The following is a 20,798-nucleotide window of genomic DNA, read 5'->3' as shown; positions in this document are numbered from 1 at the left end:
TCTTAGTAAAGCATCATTCAGGGCTCGAAGGGCTGCCACCGCTCCACATCCTCCATCGGTTTGTTACTGAAACAATAACACCTATCACGTAACAATCGATGCTAAGTGTCACGTGACCTACCCCATTCCTTTCCTGCTATTCCGGGTCTCTCTTGATACCAATAAATCCCATACGGTGTAGTATTGTGATACTGCCGTGGTAAAGTTGGGTCGCGCACTCCCGTGCTATAATCCCCAATTGTATAACGGTGTTGGGCGTATCTGCATTTTTTATTATTTAATCTTGTTGAAACACAGTTGATAAAATTATAGTTTGACAAAATTGTCAATGAGACTGCTAATGCTTGTACGCACAAAAGGAAGAAACGAGGCATTAAACCACAATTTCTACCTTGAATACATATTATTGAGCGCGTCTTCGTACATAGACAACGGATGCTTGTATTCCATTTTCAACAAACCAAGTGGCTTTGTGATTCTTAGTGAGGGGTGTTGAATAGGATCTGTCAAGGACGGAAGTCGATGTTCGTCCTCCTGCTCGACCGTTTCCTCTGTTTAAAAATGTTGTGCACTGCTGTAAATGATTAATCGGGTATAGAAGCTTTGGTTATTTGAGTTTTTTGTCAGTTTATTGACCCTGCAATTAGCGGTGGGATTCAATTTTTTTCAGCCGGTTCTGTTAAAAAAAAGTCCTTTGACAGTAACCAGCAATGCTAACCGGTTCGATAGAACCGGCTGAATCCCACCACTGCCTGCAATGAAACGTTGTCATGCTGGATATCCAGACAATCTCTCGAAACTACAACAAGACCCCACTGCTACAAATTGAGTATAGCCTGTTATGTGGTTTGTCGAAAAAACAATTATAGTTTTACTTTTAGCTCACCTTCGCCGACCTCTTGGACTGGATGATGTTTTGTTGAGGTATAAGGAGTCCACGAAGCTTCGCGATTGATGCTGTTATTATGACAACGCCGATTGATGAAGTTACCAGGGATGTATGTCATGTCTGCTATGTAGCTACGGTTCTGGAATTTTTTTCTGTTTTACATTGGGAAAGGAAGGTTGTTTCGAAACCTATTTTAGCCGTAATCGACAAGTGATTTTTTTGCGTTAAACACGTACATTCTTTGTATGATGGTCGATATAAATTTGCATGGCAAGTATCGGAGTTTTTTTTTTCTTTACCTGTTTTGTAAAAAATATGTCAATTAACAGGTGAAAGTTATATTTTTACTTACAATATTCGGAAAATAAACGTTCGGCCTTTCATTGTTCACGTTCCACGTCACAAGTCGCGGTGTGATAGGAACTCTTGCGCGTCTGCGACACAACAATAAAGAAAAAGTCAAAATGCAGACTGATCATGGCGTTTTTAGTGTGACCTCCCGAGTAAAAAAGAACATCATTAAGCACTACATTTTTTTAAATTATCAGCTACAGTTTAGGGTAAAAGGTTGTTACATTCTACCAACCTAAACAGCATATATGTGCGCAGTAAAATTACTATCATAGTGGTAAGGTCGCAGATTTGTTTTCTTATAATATATAAGTAGCCTACCAAAATAAAGCTTTTTAGATTTGCTGTAACTGAAAAAAAACCCGTAAACCGCTTTAAACATTTATGTTTAGCAAAATAACGAAGAAATGAAACAATATGTAAATTTGGGGCACTTTGTAAACTATTGTAGTCTGTTATCTAGAACAGATGCTAAAATTAGTTTTGGATTTAGATTTTATGCCAAAATTCCACACACAAAATACCAAAGTAGGCCCGGTTACAATTTTGTTTCAAATTAAGTCTACTATTGGTCCGGAACACAAAAGGTTCCGGTGAAAGTAAAAATCCGCCGCTGGAATCATTTCCTTTTTTTTATTGTAACATGGAATGAAAGTCTAGCAAATATCGTGTCCAACGATGCTTATCTTTTAACTTGAAATTAATGTTTGCTGGGTATGCTTGCTCACTTTTCCCTTTCGATTGTTTCCATGTCAACTCGCTTTAACGCCACGACGTCTGACATTGAATTCATGGCAATACCAGGATTCTTTACTGCTTTTGATGATGACACTCTTTGCCTAAAGTTTCAATTAAACCTGAAATAAAGCTGAAGAAAGAGAAAACGTTTACATATATACATTAAGTAAAGAAGAACTAAATTTTCTAGACAAACGCTGAAACGTACTAACATTACTTAAAAAAGTACATCTCTGATTTGACATGCCTTCCAGCAAGATGTAGGCTACTGCAAACGATATTCCATCACATTCATTTTAATAACGCGGGGACAACGTGAAGGATGTAGGGTGTTTCAAAATTTAAAACCACAGCACTTTTATGCTATAATATTATGTTGGGTCTAACGAAATTTGTGAAAAGCAATCACGCAATCCACTACATGTGTTCATTGATTTGAAACCAATAAATAATCCCACGGTACACAACACTCACATCCTGTACACACAAGAAATACTTTTGACACGCAGTATATTCAAGTTTTTTTGTTCGGACAAAAATAAACATTGTACAACTCTATTTCTTTTCACATTTTGCCCGCCTCATTGTCATGCCTCTTAAGCCTTTTGTCACGACCGCCCTCTTTTCAATGTAACGTCATTCGAGAACAAGCTAGTCAATTGTTTTGATCACATGACCACGTTCTCCAAGAGCTAAGGGGTCAAGAGGTGTGCACCCCCTACATTTGCCTCTGATAGCCGATGAATAAAGGACGTTTAAACAGAGTTATTTGCAAGGTTAAACATGGAGACATTATTGTGAATTAGGAAATGCATATCATAATCAATTTTCGCCAGCTGACTACAAAGAGGACGATGGTGTAACGACACAAAGATTATCTATGCTCGACGTTTCTAATACCCCAAAACAGACCTGACAAGTAGAGAATAGTGCGGCTGCTTTACTGTACTAGATTTGCAACAATTTATTGCAAAGCCTTGACAAGCTAGGTTTACAAACTCTCAATCACATAGTGATTGAAAATAGGCGTGTTTTGCCTTTGTAACTTCCTGAAGTTTCATAGTTACTGGGCTTGTCTGGAACTGTAACTTTGTTATTTGATCAGCAAGGAGATTATAAGGGTCATTCGGGATTGGATTTTGAGCAACAATCTGGTAACCATTGACATTGCGTCATAACTGTTATTACCACTAGCATAAGGTTGGTAGGGCATGCAAAGTTTAAAACGACTTCAACAATTTTATACAAAGGTCAATGTAGTTAGGTTTAACAGTTCAAAACAATATTGGTCAACTCAAAATGGAAAGAGCAGCACAAACTGAAATGTAAGTACTTGCCTGAGCCAGACATTTTATAATTTTGTAAAAGGCTATCAAACCTATCAATTTTTATCAGTCTTGGAATTTAAATCTAACTTACCTTATTTGTCAAAAACATGATTACCCTACGTTGCTATCCAACAAGTCTCATTTTTTGTCAAAATCTTCGTTAACAAGTGCAGCTATGACATAATAAACGCAACACATCACAAACGTTTTGCATTGCAAGTCTAATTGTGTTTTCAATTACTGCTGGGCACGTAAACAGTTTCTCTAAAAATAATGGCACAACCAACCGGAGACATTGAGTCGTAAGTAAAATTAAACGTAATCTACTGTTATTATTTAATTTTAAAAAGTAATGTTAAATTACCTTGCAGCGCTCAAAACAAAACGATTGTTCAACACATCCCCAACTTCTCACGACTACATCCTGTTATTCCGAAGTGTTACGTGCCAGAGTGGAAAACTGACATGGTAAATAGGAACAGATTAATTCAGGTAAGACTCTGTTTGTATTTAGATGTCGCTCATAAGCTGGCCGCAATAACACCCCGACCCAAGTTTGGTCCTATACCATAGTCTTTACATACCCTAGTCTGAAAGCGCACATACATTAAAAAAAGACTGTGGTCCTACAATGTTTACTTTCCTCATGTCACCTTCTTCAAGGTTGTCGTACTGGCGCAAAACAGCATATAAAGCGTTTTTTTCACAAGCCTTAGTAATGGCTTAAAAAGTTGCTGTAACTTTTTATAAGGATCGTTATCTTCTCGCGTATGAAATGATGTGTCGTAGCTTGGTCTGAGTACCGTTTATAGCTTCCCATTTTCTTATAGTGTAGGCTAGCTGTCATTTTTCTTGAAAACTGCATTCCTTACCAGTGATTTTCCGGTTGGTCAAAGGCACAAAGAAATTATTTCGAAACATACTTAGACAGACGTTTTATTTATTTCTCTTCAGAATGCAAAACTGTCTGGAATATAACCTGGTCCGCATGACGAAAGCTTATTTCTCGAGAAGCGGGAGCGTTTGACACATGGAGAAAAACGAGGCTTCGTTGAGACCAAAACGCTTTCACCTGACCGGAAAACCCTCCTACGTCCACCATTTCCATCTCATATGTCGCGATATCAGAGTGAATTAATGTACAGGCGGGACCCCTGGGAGGAATAAGCACACACAAAAATACCGCCACATAAAAAACGTCTATTGTGTATAAAATACGTCATCGTTCAAGATTTTAATCAAATTGAATTCATGACAATTATAAGTGTAACGGATTTTTTTTTCTCAACGATTTTTTTGACTTGTTGAAAATGATTAAGGTATCGCCATGCGAAATCGCTTTGTAGTCCAAATTTCACTTTCGGTAATAAAAAACATAGGTCCTACACTACAGGGTGTTAAAACTTTACCCACTACGTCGGGGCGTTATTCACGTGGATGCTTACATTGGATTTGTATAAGTTTTTGCCTGAAATCTAGGATACCGGTAGTACAACTATAAATGGGACACCAAGTTCTTAAGGTATCCAGAGAGTAAAATCCCTGGCTGTGAAAAGTAGGGTGGTAAGGTAGGGTCACTATATCTGCGTGAGCAAAATTTCGAACGGTTTCAATGAATCTCCTAGGGCTAGGCGACACCAAACATGCGTCATATCGCATGTTGCATATTTGCATTTCCAGATAGGCTAGTCCTATTTTTGACAAATTATCATTGCTGTCACCAAGATAAAAAGCCCAGTTTTGTTTCATAATAAGTTACAAAACATAAAGTTTTACAAGATCAGGTCCTTCTAACAGCGTTTTGTTTGCTTACAGGACGCAAAAAATCACCAAATTATAGCCTTTAATTCAAGCCGGTAAGTTGTTTCGCATAAATGTAAGTACCGGTAGCCTACATCGTTCAAAACAGCACAGACAACAGTTAAAACGTAAACCTTTGATTCCCTCAAGAAAAGATTTGTAAGAACTAGGCTACTGTAGGTTAGTCTACAAGGCGCGCACTAAAATTCCGCACATTAGGAGTGTTTTTGAAAATTATTTCCGGAAATAGATTTTACGTCAAAATTCCGAACATTTCCGGGGAATTCCGGACGCCTGGTAACCCTATTGCAGGGGTGGCCAACCGGTCAAAGCCTAAGAGCCATATTTTTTATTGTGTTACCACATAGAGCCACATTATACACATAAGCACATTTGTTAAATGGCTCGTCCCTTCCTCACACACAGAGACCTGTGCTTAGCCAGATCTATTCTAAATGTCGCACACCAACATAATAATGACACAATTTGACTTGTACAGACCACGGGCCAGTCATTTTCAACAATACATGGTCAGTACAAACTACAAACACTGTCTCTCACACAAACCCTCATTTCAACGAATCCATCAAACAAAAACATATGAATTAAAATCCCCCTTTTTTCTCATTCTATAAATAACGTGCGATGAGATTCATTTCTGGTGAATTGCTAAAATATTTTTTCACTACCAATTTGAAGGCTAACTTGACAAAAAATGTTTATTTCAAAGATTTTCCCTGCTGAAAAAACTTGCGGTATTTTCATCTAACGCGCACGCGCCCCAAACACCTAACGCGCATGTGCCCCAAGTGCAAAGTGGCGAAACTAAATTCATTGCGACGTCATTAAGGCATTCACCACCAACAATCGCTCAATTCAAACCCAAGACAAACTGCCGATAAAATATAACTTTCGTCATAACCCGAAAAACAACGGATTGAAGCATTATTTACTTTGGAACACATTTGTTGCAAATATTGCTGTTGCTTTGTGTCTCATTCGCATTGTACGCAACAATGAGCAATTCATTGTTCACAATATATGCCATCATAATCAAGCCATTTGCCACATAAACTGGCATTTTTAAGGCAAGGTTTGTGGCCATACCGATAATAAGTTTGTTCAAAAGAACAATTGTTAAAGTTTTACTTTAAATTTAACGATTTTTATACCAGATAGACACATACTAACCCAAATATACACAATGGCCCCAAATTTCGACAACAACTTAAAAGCCGCATAAAACCAGGCGAAGAGCCGTATGCGGCTCGCGTGCCGCGGGTTGGCCCTATTGGCAGGGTTGCCATCGATTTGAAACCAAAAACAAGGACAACCGAAAAAATATTTTTTTATGCGAAACGAAACAAACGTTTTTGAACAAATCTTTTATACGAGTTATATCTTTATTTTATACGATTCGGTTTTCTTTTATATCTTTATTTTATACGATTTATACGAGCCATGACATAATATTTGCAATATTTTGGCCAGAAACAATCTGTTCCAGCAACTCGTTGTTCGTAGAAAATACTAAGTGCATCTTACAACAGGCCGGGTCTAGCTTCACTTCTACTTGTAGCAGATATTTGACTATAGTAATTGTTGAAAATAAGACAAAATATAAGGACTACAGTCAAAAATAAGGACATTTCTGAGAAATAAGGACAATGAACTTTTCTAAGACATAGCCTATCCAAATAAGGACAAATCTTAGAAATAAGGACGGTATGGCAACCCTGCCTATTGGCAAGGTAACCCTATTAGACCAAAGCTAAATAAATACAAAAGTAGTTTCTACGAGGGCGCATATTTATAGCATAGTATTTAAGCACAGCGATCTGGGACGTTCCGATCGAACAGTTTCCACCAAGGTGCTTGAGTAGCACTTTATCCAAACACGTATAGTTGGTAAGTTTGTTGGCGTGTGCTTAAAGCACACTTTAAGCGTGGTAAATAGTAATACGGAACTGTTTTACACTGTGACTTTTCAGCTTTGCACCAACAAAATAATTATGGGTAGGACTGCTCTTTTCGTAAGTTAGGTGTTTGGTATTTGGGTTTATTGATTTAAGCTCTTGAAAGATCAATATAACAATAAACTTTTTTTATTTTTTGGTCTTTATTTTAACAAAATGTCAACCAACAGACACAAAATTGTAACGTTTTTGCCGAGTAAACTGTGTTATTTATTAGTAAGTTATCTATGACTAAATACTTTTATTTGTACCTTGTCTTTACCGCTGATCCGTTCTTCGAACACAAGTTACGGAAGTTGTTTTTTGTCCGTTCGATAAGGATTACACTGATTACAGTTTATTGAAATTTACTGTGTTTCGCAGTGATTTGTTTGCAATTGAAACAGGCAAACGAGTTTTCAGCAGCAAACTACCACGACACAAGGAAAATAAGAAAACTCAGCAGGTACCGCGTTGGCCCTTTATTTTAACAAAATAATTCACATCGTTTTTTAGACATTGCACTATCTATAACAGCTATATTGTGTAGTGTATTACGAACTATTGTAGGTTTATAAGTTTTTAGTCTAGTTTTGAAATTTTGTTTTATGTTGAAAGTATTTAGAAGTTTAAATTTGAAGTAAAGTTTGTGATTAAAGCCAAAACATTGGTGGTGATTAGTTTGAAACAAATTGAAAACATCATCTTTATGAAGAAAAATGTCTTCATCGTATGGTGACAGTAATGAAAGGGAAAGATCTACTTGGCCAAACAAACTTGAATACCAACTAAGTTTGTTCAGTTACGTGTTGGGATTGTGTACCTTCTGGAGATTTCCTTATTTAGCGTATGAGAATGGCGGAGGTACGTTAAACCATTGTAAATTTTTAATCAATATTTATATTAGTAGGGACTTAACTCTCAAATAGGTAAAATGCCTGAATTTAAAAAAAATGGTGACTTTTGATGGCCTGGTGTATTGTAATGAACTTAAATTTGTTAGAATTGTATTAGGTTTTTGTCTTCTAATTTTTAACTTTGAGTACAATTTCAGTTGTTATGAATATTTATAAATTTATAATAAACATGCCATAAATATGATTTGGTATCATGTCCTCTTCAACAAGCCTGGCATACTGTGATTAAATATATGAATAAATGTTTTATGCAGCCCCATTTGTTTACATCTTTTTACTTCTCTACACACTTGTTGGCATTCCCTTGATTTTCCTTGAGATGGCATGGGGCCAATACAGCAATCTTGCTCCATTACAAGCTTTTAAAATAATCCCTGCAATGCAAGGTTTGTTAAATAAAAGTTTTGGAAACTTCATAAATGACACTGACATTACACGGAAACTTTTTACGTATATAATAGGTTTTATTTGCACTTTGATTATTTTACTGTAGTCACTACATAACAAACACACCTATAGAAGTTAGATTAAATAAAAATATTTTTTTCATGGTAATATCTTGAACTGTGCAAAACTAATCAATACAGGAAGTCGTTGAATAATACAGGAAAGTTTAAATGGTCTTGTAATTAGGCTAGTACTTCTGACAGGTATTGGAGTTTGCATGCTTGTGTTATCATGTGGAGTTGTCATCTATTTTGGTGTTGCATCCTACTACATTCTACTTTACCTTGTTTCATCATTTGGTAACCCGTTGCCATGGACAACATGTGGGAATTCATGGAACACCCCATTGTGTCAAACCTATTTGGGTAAGGTTTGTACTAAAGATGTTTGTACTAGACTTTATTTACTAACGCAAAAGGCATGGGATCACCATAGACTTTATTTACTAAAGATGTAGTAACAATGTAGTGAAAATTAAATGTTATTTTAAAATTTCCAATAATTGGAGTCAAAGCCAGCAGTAGTTTAACCACAGCACTGAGCTCTGGGATTATATATATACCTTACTTTGTGTCATTTACTGGAACTGTGTTGTTATATTTTTTTAGGTGCAAAGTGTTATGAGTCTGATTCATCTGATATCACATTTAATGACAGTCTTAAAATTTATGGAATTTCACATAATGAATCGTTTGAGCAGGTTGAATTATGTAACTACACTTCTAATGGCTCCCAAACATCGCCGAGCATAGAATACTGGACGTAAGTGGTTTTTGATTTGTTGCAGAATTGTTACTTAACTACCATAAACTAGCATTAGGAAATCCAAAAGTTGTGTGTCAAACTTAAACTGGATTTTATTGACATCAATTTGTGTTCATGTCTTGACCAATTATCATGTTGTTTCCAAATGTAGAAAAAATCTTGTCAAGAGAGATGATGTGTGTCAAAGATTTTCAAATCTTGCAGAAACATTTTTTGGAACAGAAACAACTGATATTATTGTTCTCCCAGTCTTCATACTAGCCTGTTCCATTGCGCTACGATTTATTGTGGCTACAATTTCACTTGCAAAGCATGTCCGATTTACTGGCAAGGTAAAAGATTTTAAAAACAAAAGCTTTTCATAATTTTGTGAAAACTGTTTGAGACTTTGCTCGATAATATTTATTAGGAATGAGGGCTAGTTAATATAATAGTATACACTGTTTTTTTGAACAAGCCAGGTTATAAATACACATACAATTATTATGGGCCCCCTTCCCTGAAGGGGACACATATTGTTTTTGTCCGTATTTTTTTTCTTTCTGTATTGATTTTACTCAAATTGTGTTTTTTTATTTCTTCCCAAAGTTTGTCCGACTCGTTTTTTTTATGTTTGATGGATTTGGGTGAAATTTACACAGATGGTAGATATAGTTATGTAGATGTGCATCCCACTTTGTTTGTCCAGATAACCCTAGTATTTATCCTGCTAGCCCCCTAAAATGGGTGAGTTTGTAAACAGTGTCAGAATTGGCTGAAATTTGGATAGCTTGTAGAGTATGCCATTTATAGGTGTCGATTGTTGTGTTCAACCCTGTAGCCCCAACATTTACCCCCACAAGCCCCCAAAGTGTAAGACGTATTTGTATGTTACTGGGCACCACAAACGAAACAATTCTGTGGCGCAATAGTGTGACAAGGGCAACCAGTTGTATGTTACTCATGTTTATGGGTTGCTTGGTGGGCGTTTTTGTGCCATGGCAGTTAGGGGCTTGTTAACAGCCCTATGACGTCAGAAACATTAACGGTTGTTGCTCAAAACACCTCTAGTGGTCGAAATTTTAAACATTGGCAGATTGGGTTGAAATTTTGCAGTACTATTGATTGAATCATTGAGGTTTCATATTTTTTTAGTTTGTGTGTCGTACCCCATTAGTTACCCCACTAGCCCCCTAAAATGGGTGAGTTTATTAAACAGTGTCGGGATTGGCTAAAATTTAGGTAGCTTGTGGACTATGCTATTTGTAGGTTTCGATTGATGTGTTTTACCTTGTAGCCCCAACATTTACTCAACTAGCCCCCTAAAATAAATGAACTTTTTTGTACTCTACATAGTATTATTATTTGAGACCAGTGCCGATCACTGTGTTTTACCTTACAACACCCGACTTTCTCATGGTTATCTCTTGAAATGCATTATTTTCAACCTTGCATGTGTGGGGACCCATGAGTTTCTGCCTGCAGAAACGACTAAGGTTATAAAACGCTATTGCTAATATGGGACCCAATACAAAATAAGCATAGGAAATATATTAATGTTTTAAAATAGGTTATAGTGCAAATGCAACAACAAAATGTGCTAAGCCACTCTTCTAGTTTTAAATTTTAGGTTAAGGTTGTCAAAGTTGTGAGGGTTTCTGTTAAAAGTATCTGTTTGGTTAAAATTTTTAAGCAGATGGCAAATAGGGCAAATTATGAATAGAGTGTTGGTTGGGTTATTATTTTGAATTTATATGATTGGTTTTTGTTTTGTTTTTCTGAACGTGGCCAACCACTTTTGCCATGAAATGTTTGATGGATTTGGATGATATTTTACAGATGACAGATACAGACATGCAGATGTGCCATTGTTTTGCTTGACTTGATAGCCCCAACATTTACCCCACTAGTTCCCTAAAATGGATGAATTTTTAGACAATACCTAAATTGAATGAAATTTGGATAGCTTGTAGAATTTGCCATTTAAATGTGTCAATGGTTGTGTTTTACTGTGTAGTCCCAACACTTACCTGGCTAGCCTCCTAAATGGGTGATTTTTTAAAAACATTGTCTGGAATAAATAAAATTTGGATAGCTTGTAGAATTTGTTATTATGGGTGCTGATTGTTGTGTTTTACCCTGCAGCTCTAAATTTACCCCACCGACTGCCTAATATTTGAAATAATTTGTATCAATTAGCTTTAATTTTCAAAACAGGCAAGTATTAGCTGCATTTAAAGAATATTTACTAAATGTTTGAAAAAAATATTTTTGTATTCCTGTGCAAGTTGCTGTTTGTTTGTTTTACATTCTATGTTACATTGTTATCAAAGTACATTATCTCATATTAAATGGTTTTGTATGTTGACCTTACACAGGTTGCATATCTCCTAAGTACCATTCCATTTGCAGTGATAATTGTTTTGCTTGTGAGATCAGTAACTCTCACTGGATCTGTAAAGGGACTACTGTACCTCTTTGTACCTGACAACCTTGCTGCCTTTGTTGCACCAAAGGTAAGAGAAACTTAATGAAGATTGATTATGCAGCATTACAATAGTTGTACATTTTGGACAAATGCTTTCAAAGAACTCTGCATACAGTTGTGTTCATTATGGGTGTCCTTCCCTGAAGGGGACACATATTGTTTTTGTACGTATTTTATGTTAGTTATTAATCTAAATTTGATCCTCCTGAAGTTTGACCTTTAATGACCCAAGGGTTCACCCACAGGCCCCCCAAATGATTTTTTTAAACGGCTGTACTTAATAAAGTACAGCATCCCTGATTGATATGCCTTGTTGTTTGGTGCAATATAAGGTATTTCAAAGAATTTTGTGTCTTTTTTTTCGATTCACCCCTTATACCCCCAAATATTTGTTTCTGTCTAATGCTCATTTGTTAAATGCGTTTGGTCAAGAAAGAGTGCTTTAAATTTATTCAAATTTGGATAAATGTTAGTTATTAATCCAAATTTGATCCTCCTGAAGTTTGACCCCAAACGACCCAGCGGTTCACCCACAGGCCCCCAAAACGAAAAAAAAATCAAAATGGCTGTACTGACTAAAGTACATAATCTGAGAGTTTCATGGTTTGTTGGCTGGTGCAATGTAAGCTGTTCTAAAGAATCTTGTAACTTTTTATTGGATTCACTCATTTTACCCAATTGTTTGTAGTAGGTTATTCGTTCAGTCTTTAAAATTTTGCCTTAAGAGGCCAAATAGTTACTTTTACAACCCATAATATGTGCACACTGTCAGTCATATAGAAGTCTCAACTCTCAAGGGAGTAATTCACTTGTTTACGATTAGAAATCAGCTGTTTTTGTGCAGCTATGCTATGTCGTTTTATTAAGTTCAAGCACATTTTCAGTTTTGGAAAATTGTGTTTAAAAACTGACCTTGAACAACAATATCAAGGTCAAAGCATGAGATTAAATTAAAAGTATTTTTTAATTTTAGCATCGGAATTAAATGAAATTCGCAAAGTTTATTGAACATACTATGTTAAGTTTAAATTGTTGTGTTTCGCCCTGCAGCACCACAATTTAACTAACTGAAAATTAGACAGCTTCTATATTTTGCTATTCATATGTGTCTTTTTTTGTTTTCCTCAATTATGCCACTATTTACTCCTTCTTTTCTTTAAGAAAGAATGTTAAATAGGACATACTTCAAACAATATATATCTGGGGTGAATCTTATTGCATAGTTTGTACTCTACATAGTATTATTATTTAAGCCCAGTGCTGATCACTGTGTTTTACTGTACAACACCCGACTTTCTCATGGTTATCTTTTGAAATGCATTATTTTCAACTTTGCATGTGTGGGGACCCATGAGTTTCTGCCTGCAGAAACTACTAAAGTGTTTTAAAATAGGTCATAGTGTTTGTGCAACGACAAAATGTGCTAAGACTACCTTCTAGTTAATAATGTATATGGTTTATGTGATAAAGTTTTAAAGTGGCCTTTAACTTGAAGGTATGGAAGGATGCCCTCAGCCAAGTTATTCTCACAAGTTTGTTATCTTGGGGTGGATTGCTGACTTGGTCATCATACAACCGTTTCTACAACAAATACCATGTTGATGCAGCAGTTATTATCCCACTAATTCCGGTTTTATCAATATTATCAGCTGTGTCCATGTTTGCTGTGGTTGGTCACCTTTCATTGGTGTCAGATGTGGAGCCACATTTAGCAATGCGTGAATCAATTGGGCCAATTGCCCCACTCGTGGCCTACACTGAAGCACTTTCTCACATGTGGGGAAGCACTCTGCCATGGGGAATTGTTTTCTTTGCGACAATGTTTCTGTCATCAATTTCCTCCATTGTAAGTTATCAGACCAATAGGAGAGAAAATAACAACTGTTTGGCTTATTAGTGGTTTCTGCTAATATGTTGACACCTTTCTATTTACAATCATCAATAATCCGCCTGGTAAAATAGGATTTGTGATAAATGTGAGTTTGCAAAAATATCAAAAACTTTACTGAAGAAACCTGAATAACAGGACTGTCATGAAAATACAGGATTACATTTGGCTTCTGCCCAGGTTATCACCATACCAAGTAAAATATTTTTTTTATTTTAACAAGTAACCTGTTTAGCTTCCAGCATTTGAATGCATCCTCTCTTGTTTGTCTGATTCTGTGACAACGTTCAGAAGCTTGTTACTTCGCAACATTGCAGTTATACTTCTCCTGTTAACTTCATTTGCAGCCTACTATGGAGTACCATGTGTCCTCGCTGTAAGTTACTAGAATGAAATATTTGTGCAGATCTTGTGGTAAATTTGCTTAAGATTTGCAAGAAAAAATACCTTTCCGACCCGCTACGGGATTTTGAGCGGTCCGCAGACAGTTTTCGATCTTACATGATAATGTGGCCCGCTGCTACAGTTTGCCGCAATCCCCCACTACTTGCTTACTACGTCAAATTATAGTTGTAACGGACAGTAACGCTCCCCATTAGCAAAAAACTTTCCCACCATACGTCCATTGTTACGACATAACTGCCAACCTTGTGAGTAGCCTGCTTTCACGGTTTCCTTTGTTTCCACACGTGTAGCCTAGTTAGTGTTTCAGCGGTATCTAAGTCTGTGGTGAATGCATTAAATTTAAAGTGGTGATTGGTGAATAATTTCATGTTATATATCAGTTACATTGTTTGGACTGTTTTGTAATTGTGACGTTCTTGATTGTATTTGGTTTAGGTGGTCAAAAATCCGTTTTAAATCACTGAACAATAAATAAAGGTGGATAAATACGCGATTAATGTATCGATTCAGGAATCCGGCCCGCCAAGCAGTTCATTTTCCCATATCAGGCCCGCCGACTGGAGAAGTTGCCCACCCCTGCGCTAGAATTATTCATATAGTGTTGATTGTAGATCTGTAATGCAACATGTGCAACAATATTTACAGCAGGTGCATCCAAACCTGTTGTCACATGGTTTGCAAGGAATTTTTCACAATGTCATTTAAACTTGTAAAAACCTAATTTTCTGATTGACACCTGGCAATTTTTGATTGTTTTGGACCAGTAAATTTTTGAAGAAGAAAAAAATATTCCCAAAATTAAAAATATAATTGGCTTAACACACACCATCAACGTCACTTAAAATGTATAATGTTTAAAAACAGTGCCCCAATTTCACAATTTGTTGATGTTAAATCATATTTTTTCACTACGCAACTTCCTTTTTTTTGTGTGTCTGACTGGACACATGTCTAGCATTACATTTTTGAAAAAAAGTTTGGGCACCTTGTTATCTGTAGCCATTTTGTCTTTGCAGGGTATTGGATTACAAATCATTGAGTTCTTTGATACTTTTTCACTCTTGTTTTGTTCAGTTCTTCTCATCATCGCAGAACTTCTTATGTTGTCCTACTCATTTGGTTTGTAGTTTATTACATGAAAAATATTAACAACATTTTCCTAAATCTTTAAATAGATTGTCAGTTTTAATGGCAAATAAAAATGTAATCCACATATGGCCACTGCTTCAGGTTTCTCGCTACTTGGAACAAACACTAAAGCAATGACAGGAAACTCCTGCTTAAAAAGTCATTTTTGGTCTGTTATGTGGGGTGGAATTTCGCCAATCATTGTCCTGGTATGTTGATTACACTCATACAATTTTAAACAAGTGGATTTTAATAAGTTAATACCATTGTAATGTTTAAAACACATGTGGTTTGCCTTTTTACACAAAAAAACTTTTTTTGGGTACTGCTGTTTAAGAAATAAATGTTTGTTCGATTAAGTCAGGGGTGGGGAACCTGCGGCCCGCTTGCCTTTTTAATGTGCCCCCCCCCCCTGTCACAAGTGTGTCAAAGTACAGTATGCAACATAGGATAAAAATACAATAAAATGTTTGAAAATTACTGGTAATCTCCCCATTCCGCATTATGACGCGAACTTATAAAATTGCCTCACTTTCAACCACTTGCTATATTTGTGACGTAACAGTCACTTGATCGTATTCTGTAGTAACAAATCATTGCCATGGTGTTAGTTTTAAATTGAAATTATGGTGTTAGTTATGGGTCCCCTTCCCTAAAGGGGAGACATATTGTTTTTGTCCGTATTTTTTTCCTTTTTTACTGTCTAACGCTGGTTTTTGACACGTGTTTGGTCAAGAAAGAGTGCTTTAAATTGATTCAAATTTACAGAGATGTTGGTTAATAATCCAAATTTGATCCTCCTGAAGTTTGGCCCCGATTGACCCAGCGGTTCACCCACAGGCCCCCAAAACGTAATTTTTTTAAAAAGGCTGTACTGACTAAAGTACAGCATCTTGGAGTTTCATGCTTTTTTGTTTGGTGCAATGTAAGGTTTTTTAAAGAATTTTATATCTTTTTTTCGGATTCACCCATTTTTCACCCTTTAAACCCCAAAATATTCGGTTTTAGTTTTAGGCCAGAAATACAAGCCCTATGGTGCAGAAATATTTAAAAATTTTAACAATTTTTTTAAGCAGGGTATTCGTTTAGTATTTAAAATTTTGCCAGTTACCTTTACAACCCATAATACGTGTACGCTATCAGTCAAATATAAGTCCCAAGGGAGGAATTCACTGGTTTACGATTAAGGCGGGAGTGCTCAGCTTGACGTCCGGACAGACGTTTTACGAGACAGTCGTTTGGGTGATTAGAAATCAGCTGTTTTTATGGGTCCCCTTCCCTGAAGGGGACACATATTGTTTTTGTCCGTATTTTTTTCTTTTTTCTGTCTAACGCTGGTTTGTGAGACGCGTTTGGTCAAGAAAGAGTGCTTCAAATTTATTATGGGTCCCCTTCCCTGAAGGGGACACATATTGTTTTTGTCTATATTTTTTTTTCTTTCTAACGCGGATTTGTTCCCACGTTTTGGTCAAGAAAGAATGGTTCAAACTTTTTCAAATTTACACACATTATAGATATTGGTGTAAAGATGGTGAATGTGAATTTTGACCCTGTTTGATCCCTCGGTTCACCCACAGCCCCCCAAAATGTAACAATTTTAAAACAGCTATACTTGCTAAAGTACTTCATTTAGGAGTTATATGCTGTGGTTTTTGGTGCAATATAAGGTATTTCAAAGAATTTTGTACCTTAAAAAAAGATTTACCCATTTTCACCCCTTAAACCCCCAAAATATTCGTTTCTATCTAACACTGGTTTGTTAATTGCGTTTGGTCAAGAAAGAGTGCTTTAAATTTATTCAAATTTGCACAGATGTTAGTTATTGTTCCGAATTTGATCCTCCTGAACATTTAAAGTTAAGTTAATGCTTTGTGAAAAATTTGTCCTTAAGAATCTAAAAATAACCGCAACATGGGTTTACCGTAAATCCGCACAAACACACGTGTGGGGACCCATTCATTTTTGCTTGCAAAACAATCATATATGTAGATAAAATTTTGTATGGAAGTATATCAGAAAGCCACTTTTCTAGTTTTAATTGATTTAAGAGCTATCAGCGTGGATCCTTATAGTGTTATTTAAAATATATCTTTGGAGTAAAAGACAGGTCGGTGTAATGGAGCTAGGGTGTTCCAGAAAGAATGGACAAACTCCTATTTTTTAGTCGAAATAAGTGATAAACCTGTATGCCTTGCTAGTTGCAAACATGTAACAGCAAAGAAAAAATCAAATCTGGAGCGATGAAACATAAAACCACTTGTGCACTTACGGCATTTTTACATAGAATTTGAAAAAGAAATATTTGGCCCGCCCAAAAATGTTGTTCAATTCATGCGGCCCGCGGTACTAATTAGGTTCCCCACCCCTGGATTAAGTGTTTGTTTTCCATCCTACTCAATACACTCTGGGTATATTAACAATAATACTGGCATATTAGATTCAATTTTTAATCTGTGCATTGAAATTTTGATAGGCAGTGCTAATTTACTCCATCGTTGGAATATTGCAAAATGGAGTCATTAGTTTGTCCCCAATACTACCACCAAATCTGCAAAGTCAGTGGTCTACTATTAGTGGTGCAGTTTTGGTAGGATTTGTATTTCTTGTGCTCGTGCTGATTGCTGTCATTAGAATATTTCAATCAAGTGGATCCTGTGCTGAGGTGAGTGGATATGTTATTCTATGTTAACAAGTTTATAACCTTCCAAAGAACATAAAATTACTGTTCATCTCTACACTTGAAACTTTATTCTTACTATAAGGTAAAAGGTGCTTAGGAACACTATACACGGACTTGAAAAGTAATTTAAGCATTAACATTGCTGCCAAGTTACTGGTGTATGTAGAATACATCATTCAGACGTTTCGACACTCTGTTGTCATCATCAGTGCTGTACACACCTGCACTACACCAGTACCTTGGCAGTATTGTTTCTGCTTAAAGGTTCTTAATTTTGTCACTTCTGTGCATCAATTTGGAATGTAGCTTAGTGTTGTCATAGTGCAGTGGTTCTTAACCGGGGTTCGATCGAACACCAGGGGTTCGGCAGCGCCGAATCAGGGGTTCGACGAAGGTCTTTTTGAAGTACAATACAAATACTCGTTTTCGTCAAAACGTACTAAAAAGAGTATTACCAGCTTAATAACCATATGTGTCAGACTTTTTGTACGCCTACTGTGTGCCAACAATGCGAACAAACAGGTACCACAAGCATCACAATATAGATTATGACATCATAAACACTTAAGACTGATCTCCTCGCTGTGCAGTTCAATCTGTGCACCGAGCTAGAAATTAATCTCGGCTTTTGGGGCGCTATTAGATGGTAAATACATGATATAAACCAAGTATTGTAAAGCAAAAATAAGCATGCAAATGGCGGCCGTTGGTGAAATAAAAATCTGCGATGCGGCCGTCCTAGCAAAATGGTTGTGCACCCCTGCACTAAGGTTTTATTTTCTTTTTTTGACATAACGAAGAGCATTGTTTGTAAGCAGAAACACAACGAAATTTTGTTGGCAGCTGAAACTTATTACTTCATCTTTTTCATGTTTGTGTACAGATGCTAATAATACAATGCTTCATTTTAGTAAAAACTAAAAATTGCCGAAATTAAAGCAATCATGAAACAAGTATGTTGTTGTACTATTATGTCAGAATTCAACAAAATGACAAACAGTAACTGTTGCCACTACGTTTGAACAAAAACTAATTATGACCCACCAAACAAAATGGGTTAAAAACCTATAGGATGTAACTTTGGGGTTCGACCAAAGGCTATCGTAGGAGTTCGGCCGTGATAAAAAGGTTAAGAACCACTGTCATAGTGTTTGTTCCTTGCCAAGCATGAAAAACTGATAATAAATATACTTTTAGAAACTGAGGAATGCATTCACTCCTCATTTATCACGGCTTTCTGGAAATGGAACTGGTGATGTGTCTCATACAAATGGAGAAATATTTATGAGTGACTACACTGGACATCGTGAAAGGGGAATTGAAGTTCTAATTGACGAGGACATTGTTACAAGTGTGTGATATTGTGCTTGTGTTGTAAAGTTCATTTCTTTTATGCATGTACACCTTTTTTTGCTGCTTTTATTTTATACAATCATTTTAATGTTATAGCTAAGACTGAAAAAGTTGATTGTGTGACATTCTACGGATTTTTGACATCACAAAAGAATTGTTATGTTTTTTTAAAATCTTGCAACGTTCACTGCCAAGTTTGTACAGACATCAGTTTCTAAACTTTGTTGTTCATGATTTTGTGTGGGATTTCATTTTTATTTGGTCAATGGCAGTGTTTATTTTTGAAATATTTAAATGGCCTTTTCAATAACTTATTGTCATGCTACTATAATGCTTGCCTGTTTTTAATTTTTTAATTCTCCTTTAACAGTTTACAAATAAATATTTTTATGAATTAAGACATTCACAAATCGGGTCAATTGTCATGCACAAACTAATCAACTTTCAACTATCTGTGATAATTTTTGTGTTAAAATGCCAGTTGTGTCATTTTTTGTTCAATTTATGTGATGTCTTTGTGTTTTGCCATATCGTAGGTGCTAAACTCGCACGATCAAACAGATTTTTACCTTTTTTATTTTTGTTTTACACACTGCTCAGTTTGATTTTCACTATTGTTGTTTTACACAAATGTGCGACAACAGTTTATGCTAGCCAGTGTGTATGCTTTCTTGCATATTTTTCTTTCTTGAAAACTTGTACATTGTAAATGTAATCGCAACCATATAGATAACCACGCAATAAAGACTTGTATGATTTTCCTTATTAATTATGGGTTCGCTTTCCCTGTCTAATGCTGGTATGGCTTTGAAAGGGTGCTTCAAATGATTTAAATGTACACACATGTTAGTAGGTTACTAACATACAAAGTACATGACCCAAGAGTTTCGTAAATGGCTTATTGGTGCATTTTAAAGTATTTTACATGATTTTGAAACTTATAATTGGATTTTGTACCCCTTACCTTTAAAATATTCGTTTTTTTAGGTTTACCATTCCTTTAGTTCAAAAATACAAAACCAAATGTGCTGAATTTTTATAAGTTGTTTGTAGTGGGTTTAGTGATTTGTTTGTTAATTATGGGTCCCCTTCCCTGAAGGGGACACATATTGTTTTTGTCCGTATTTCTTTTTTCTGTGTAACGCTGGTTTGTTAAACGCATTTGGTCAAGAAAGAGTGCTTCAAATTTGGACAGATGTTAGTTATTAATCTAAATTTGATCCTCCTGAAGTTTGACCCTGAATGACCCAGGGGTTCACCCACAGGCCCCCGAAACGTAAAATTTTTAACGCTGGTTTGTAACGCTCGTTTGGTAAAGAAAGAGTGCTTCAAATTTATTTAAATTTGGACATATGTTAGTTATTAATCCAAACTTGATTCTCCAGAAGTTTGACCCCGAATTACCCAGCGGTTCACCCACAGGCCCCCGAAACGTAAATGTGTCTAACGCTCGTTTGGTCAAGAAAGACACGGTAGGCAGAAGTCCCAAGAGAGTAACTCACTGGTTTACGATAGCAGGAGGGCTCAGCTTGACGTCAGACAAACGTTTTACGAGACGTCGTTTTGGTGATCAGAAATCAGCTGTTTTGCACAGCAATGCTATTTCGTTTTATTAAGTTATCACTCACATTTTCAGCATTGGCAAAGGTTTCACACCTATGACGTGATTTAAACCTAATAAGCGTGC

General features: G+C 36.1%; 3 protein-coding genes across 4 annotated transcripts; 2 read left to right on the top strand and 1 right to left on the bottom strand.

Annotated features, from left to right (window-relative positions):
- Positions 1 to 5: 5 nt before the first annotated feature.
- On the bottom strand, positions 6 to 2,103 carry LOC145215234 (uncharacterized). Its single transcript, XM_080083917.1, has 6 exons — positions 1,969 to 2,103; positions 1,242 to 1,323; positions 887 to 1,028; positions 392 to 551; positions 122 to 261; positions 6 to 66 (listed from the first exon to the last, which is right to left on the bottom strand). Exons 1-6 carry the CDS (start codon positions 2,031 to 2,033, stop codon positions 14 to 16), a joined length of 642 nt encoding a protein of 213 aa, XP_079940043.1. The 5' UTR covers positions 2,034 to 2,103; the 3' UTR covers positions 6 to 13.
- A 591-nt stretch (positions 2,104 to 2,694) lies between these two features.
- Positions 2,695 to 4,693, top strand: LOC145231612 (sperm-associated microtubule inner protein 10-like). Its single transcript, XM_080096350.1, is given in 3 exon segments — positions 2,695 to 3,303; positions 3,678 to 3,798; positions 4,261 to 4,693. Coding segments are annotated over 3 exon segments (360 nt in total). The 5' UTR covers positions 2,695 to 3,277; the 3' UTR covers positions 4,474 to 4,693.
- A 2,663-nt stretch (positions 4,694 to 7,356) lies between these two features.
- Positions 7,357 to 19,880, top strand: LOC145227136 (sodium- and chloride-dependent glycine transporter 2-like). 2 transcript variants are annotated; one of them, XM_080092340.1, is made up of 13 exons: positions 7,357 to 7,527; positions 7,777 to 7,925; positions 8,233 to 8,364; positions 8,629 to 8,790; positions 9,034 to 9,187; positions 9,342 to 9,522; positions 11,548 to 11,685; positions 13,153 to 13,503; positions 13,781 to 13,921; positions 14,967 to 15,069; positions 15,181 to 15,287; positions 17,552 to 17,740; positions 18,956 to 19,880. In XM_080092340.1, exons 2-13 carry the CDS (start codon positions 7,781 to 7,783, stop codon positions 19,115 to 19,117), a joined length of 1,965 nt encoding a protein of 654 aa, XP_079948466.1. In that variant the 5' UTR covers positions 7,357 to 7,527; positions 7,777 to 7,780; the 3' UTR covers positions 19,118 to 19,880. The 2 variants fall into 2 exon arrangements, with proteins under 2 accessions (XP_079948466.1, XP_079948467.1); XM_080092341.1 differs by lacking the exon at positions 7,357 to 7,527 and having other exon boundaries at positions 7,662 to 7,925.
- Positions 19,881 to 20,798: the final 918 nt, after the last annotated feature.

This window comes from Phallusia mammillata, chromosome 1 (genome assembly GCF_965637545.1).
Source record: "Phallusia mammillata chromosome 1, kaPhaMamm4.hap1.1, whole genome shotgun sequence".
NCBI classification, from domain to species: Eukaryota; Metazoa; Chordata; class Ascidiacea; order Phlebobranchia; family Ascidiidae; genus Phallusia; species Phallusia mammillata.
Note: the sequence above shows the minus strand (reverse complement) of the source record. Positions and strands in the feature narration are given on the sequence as shown.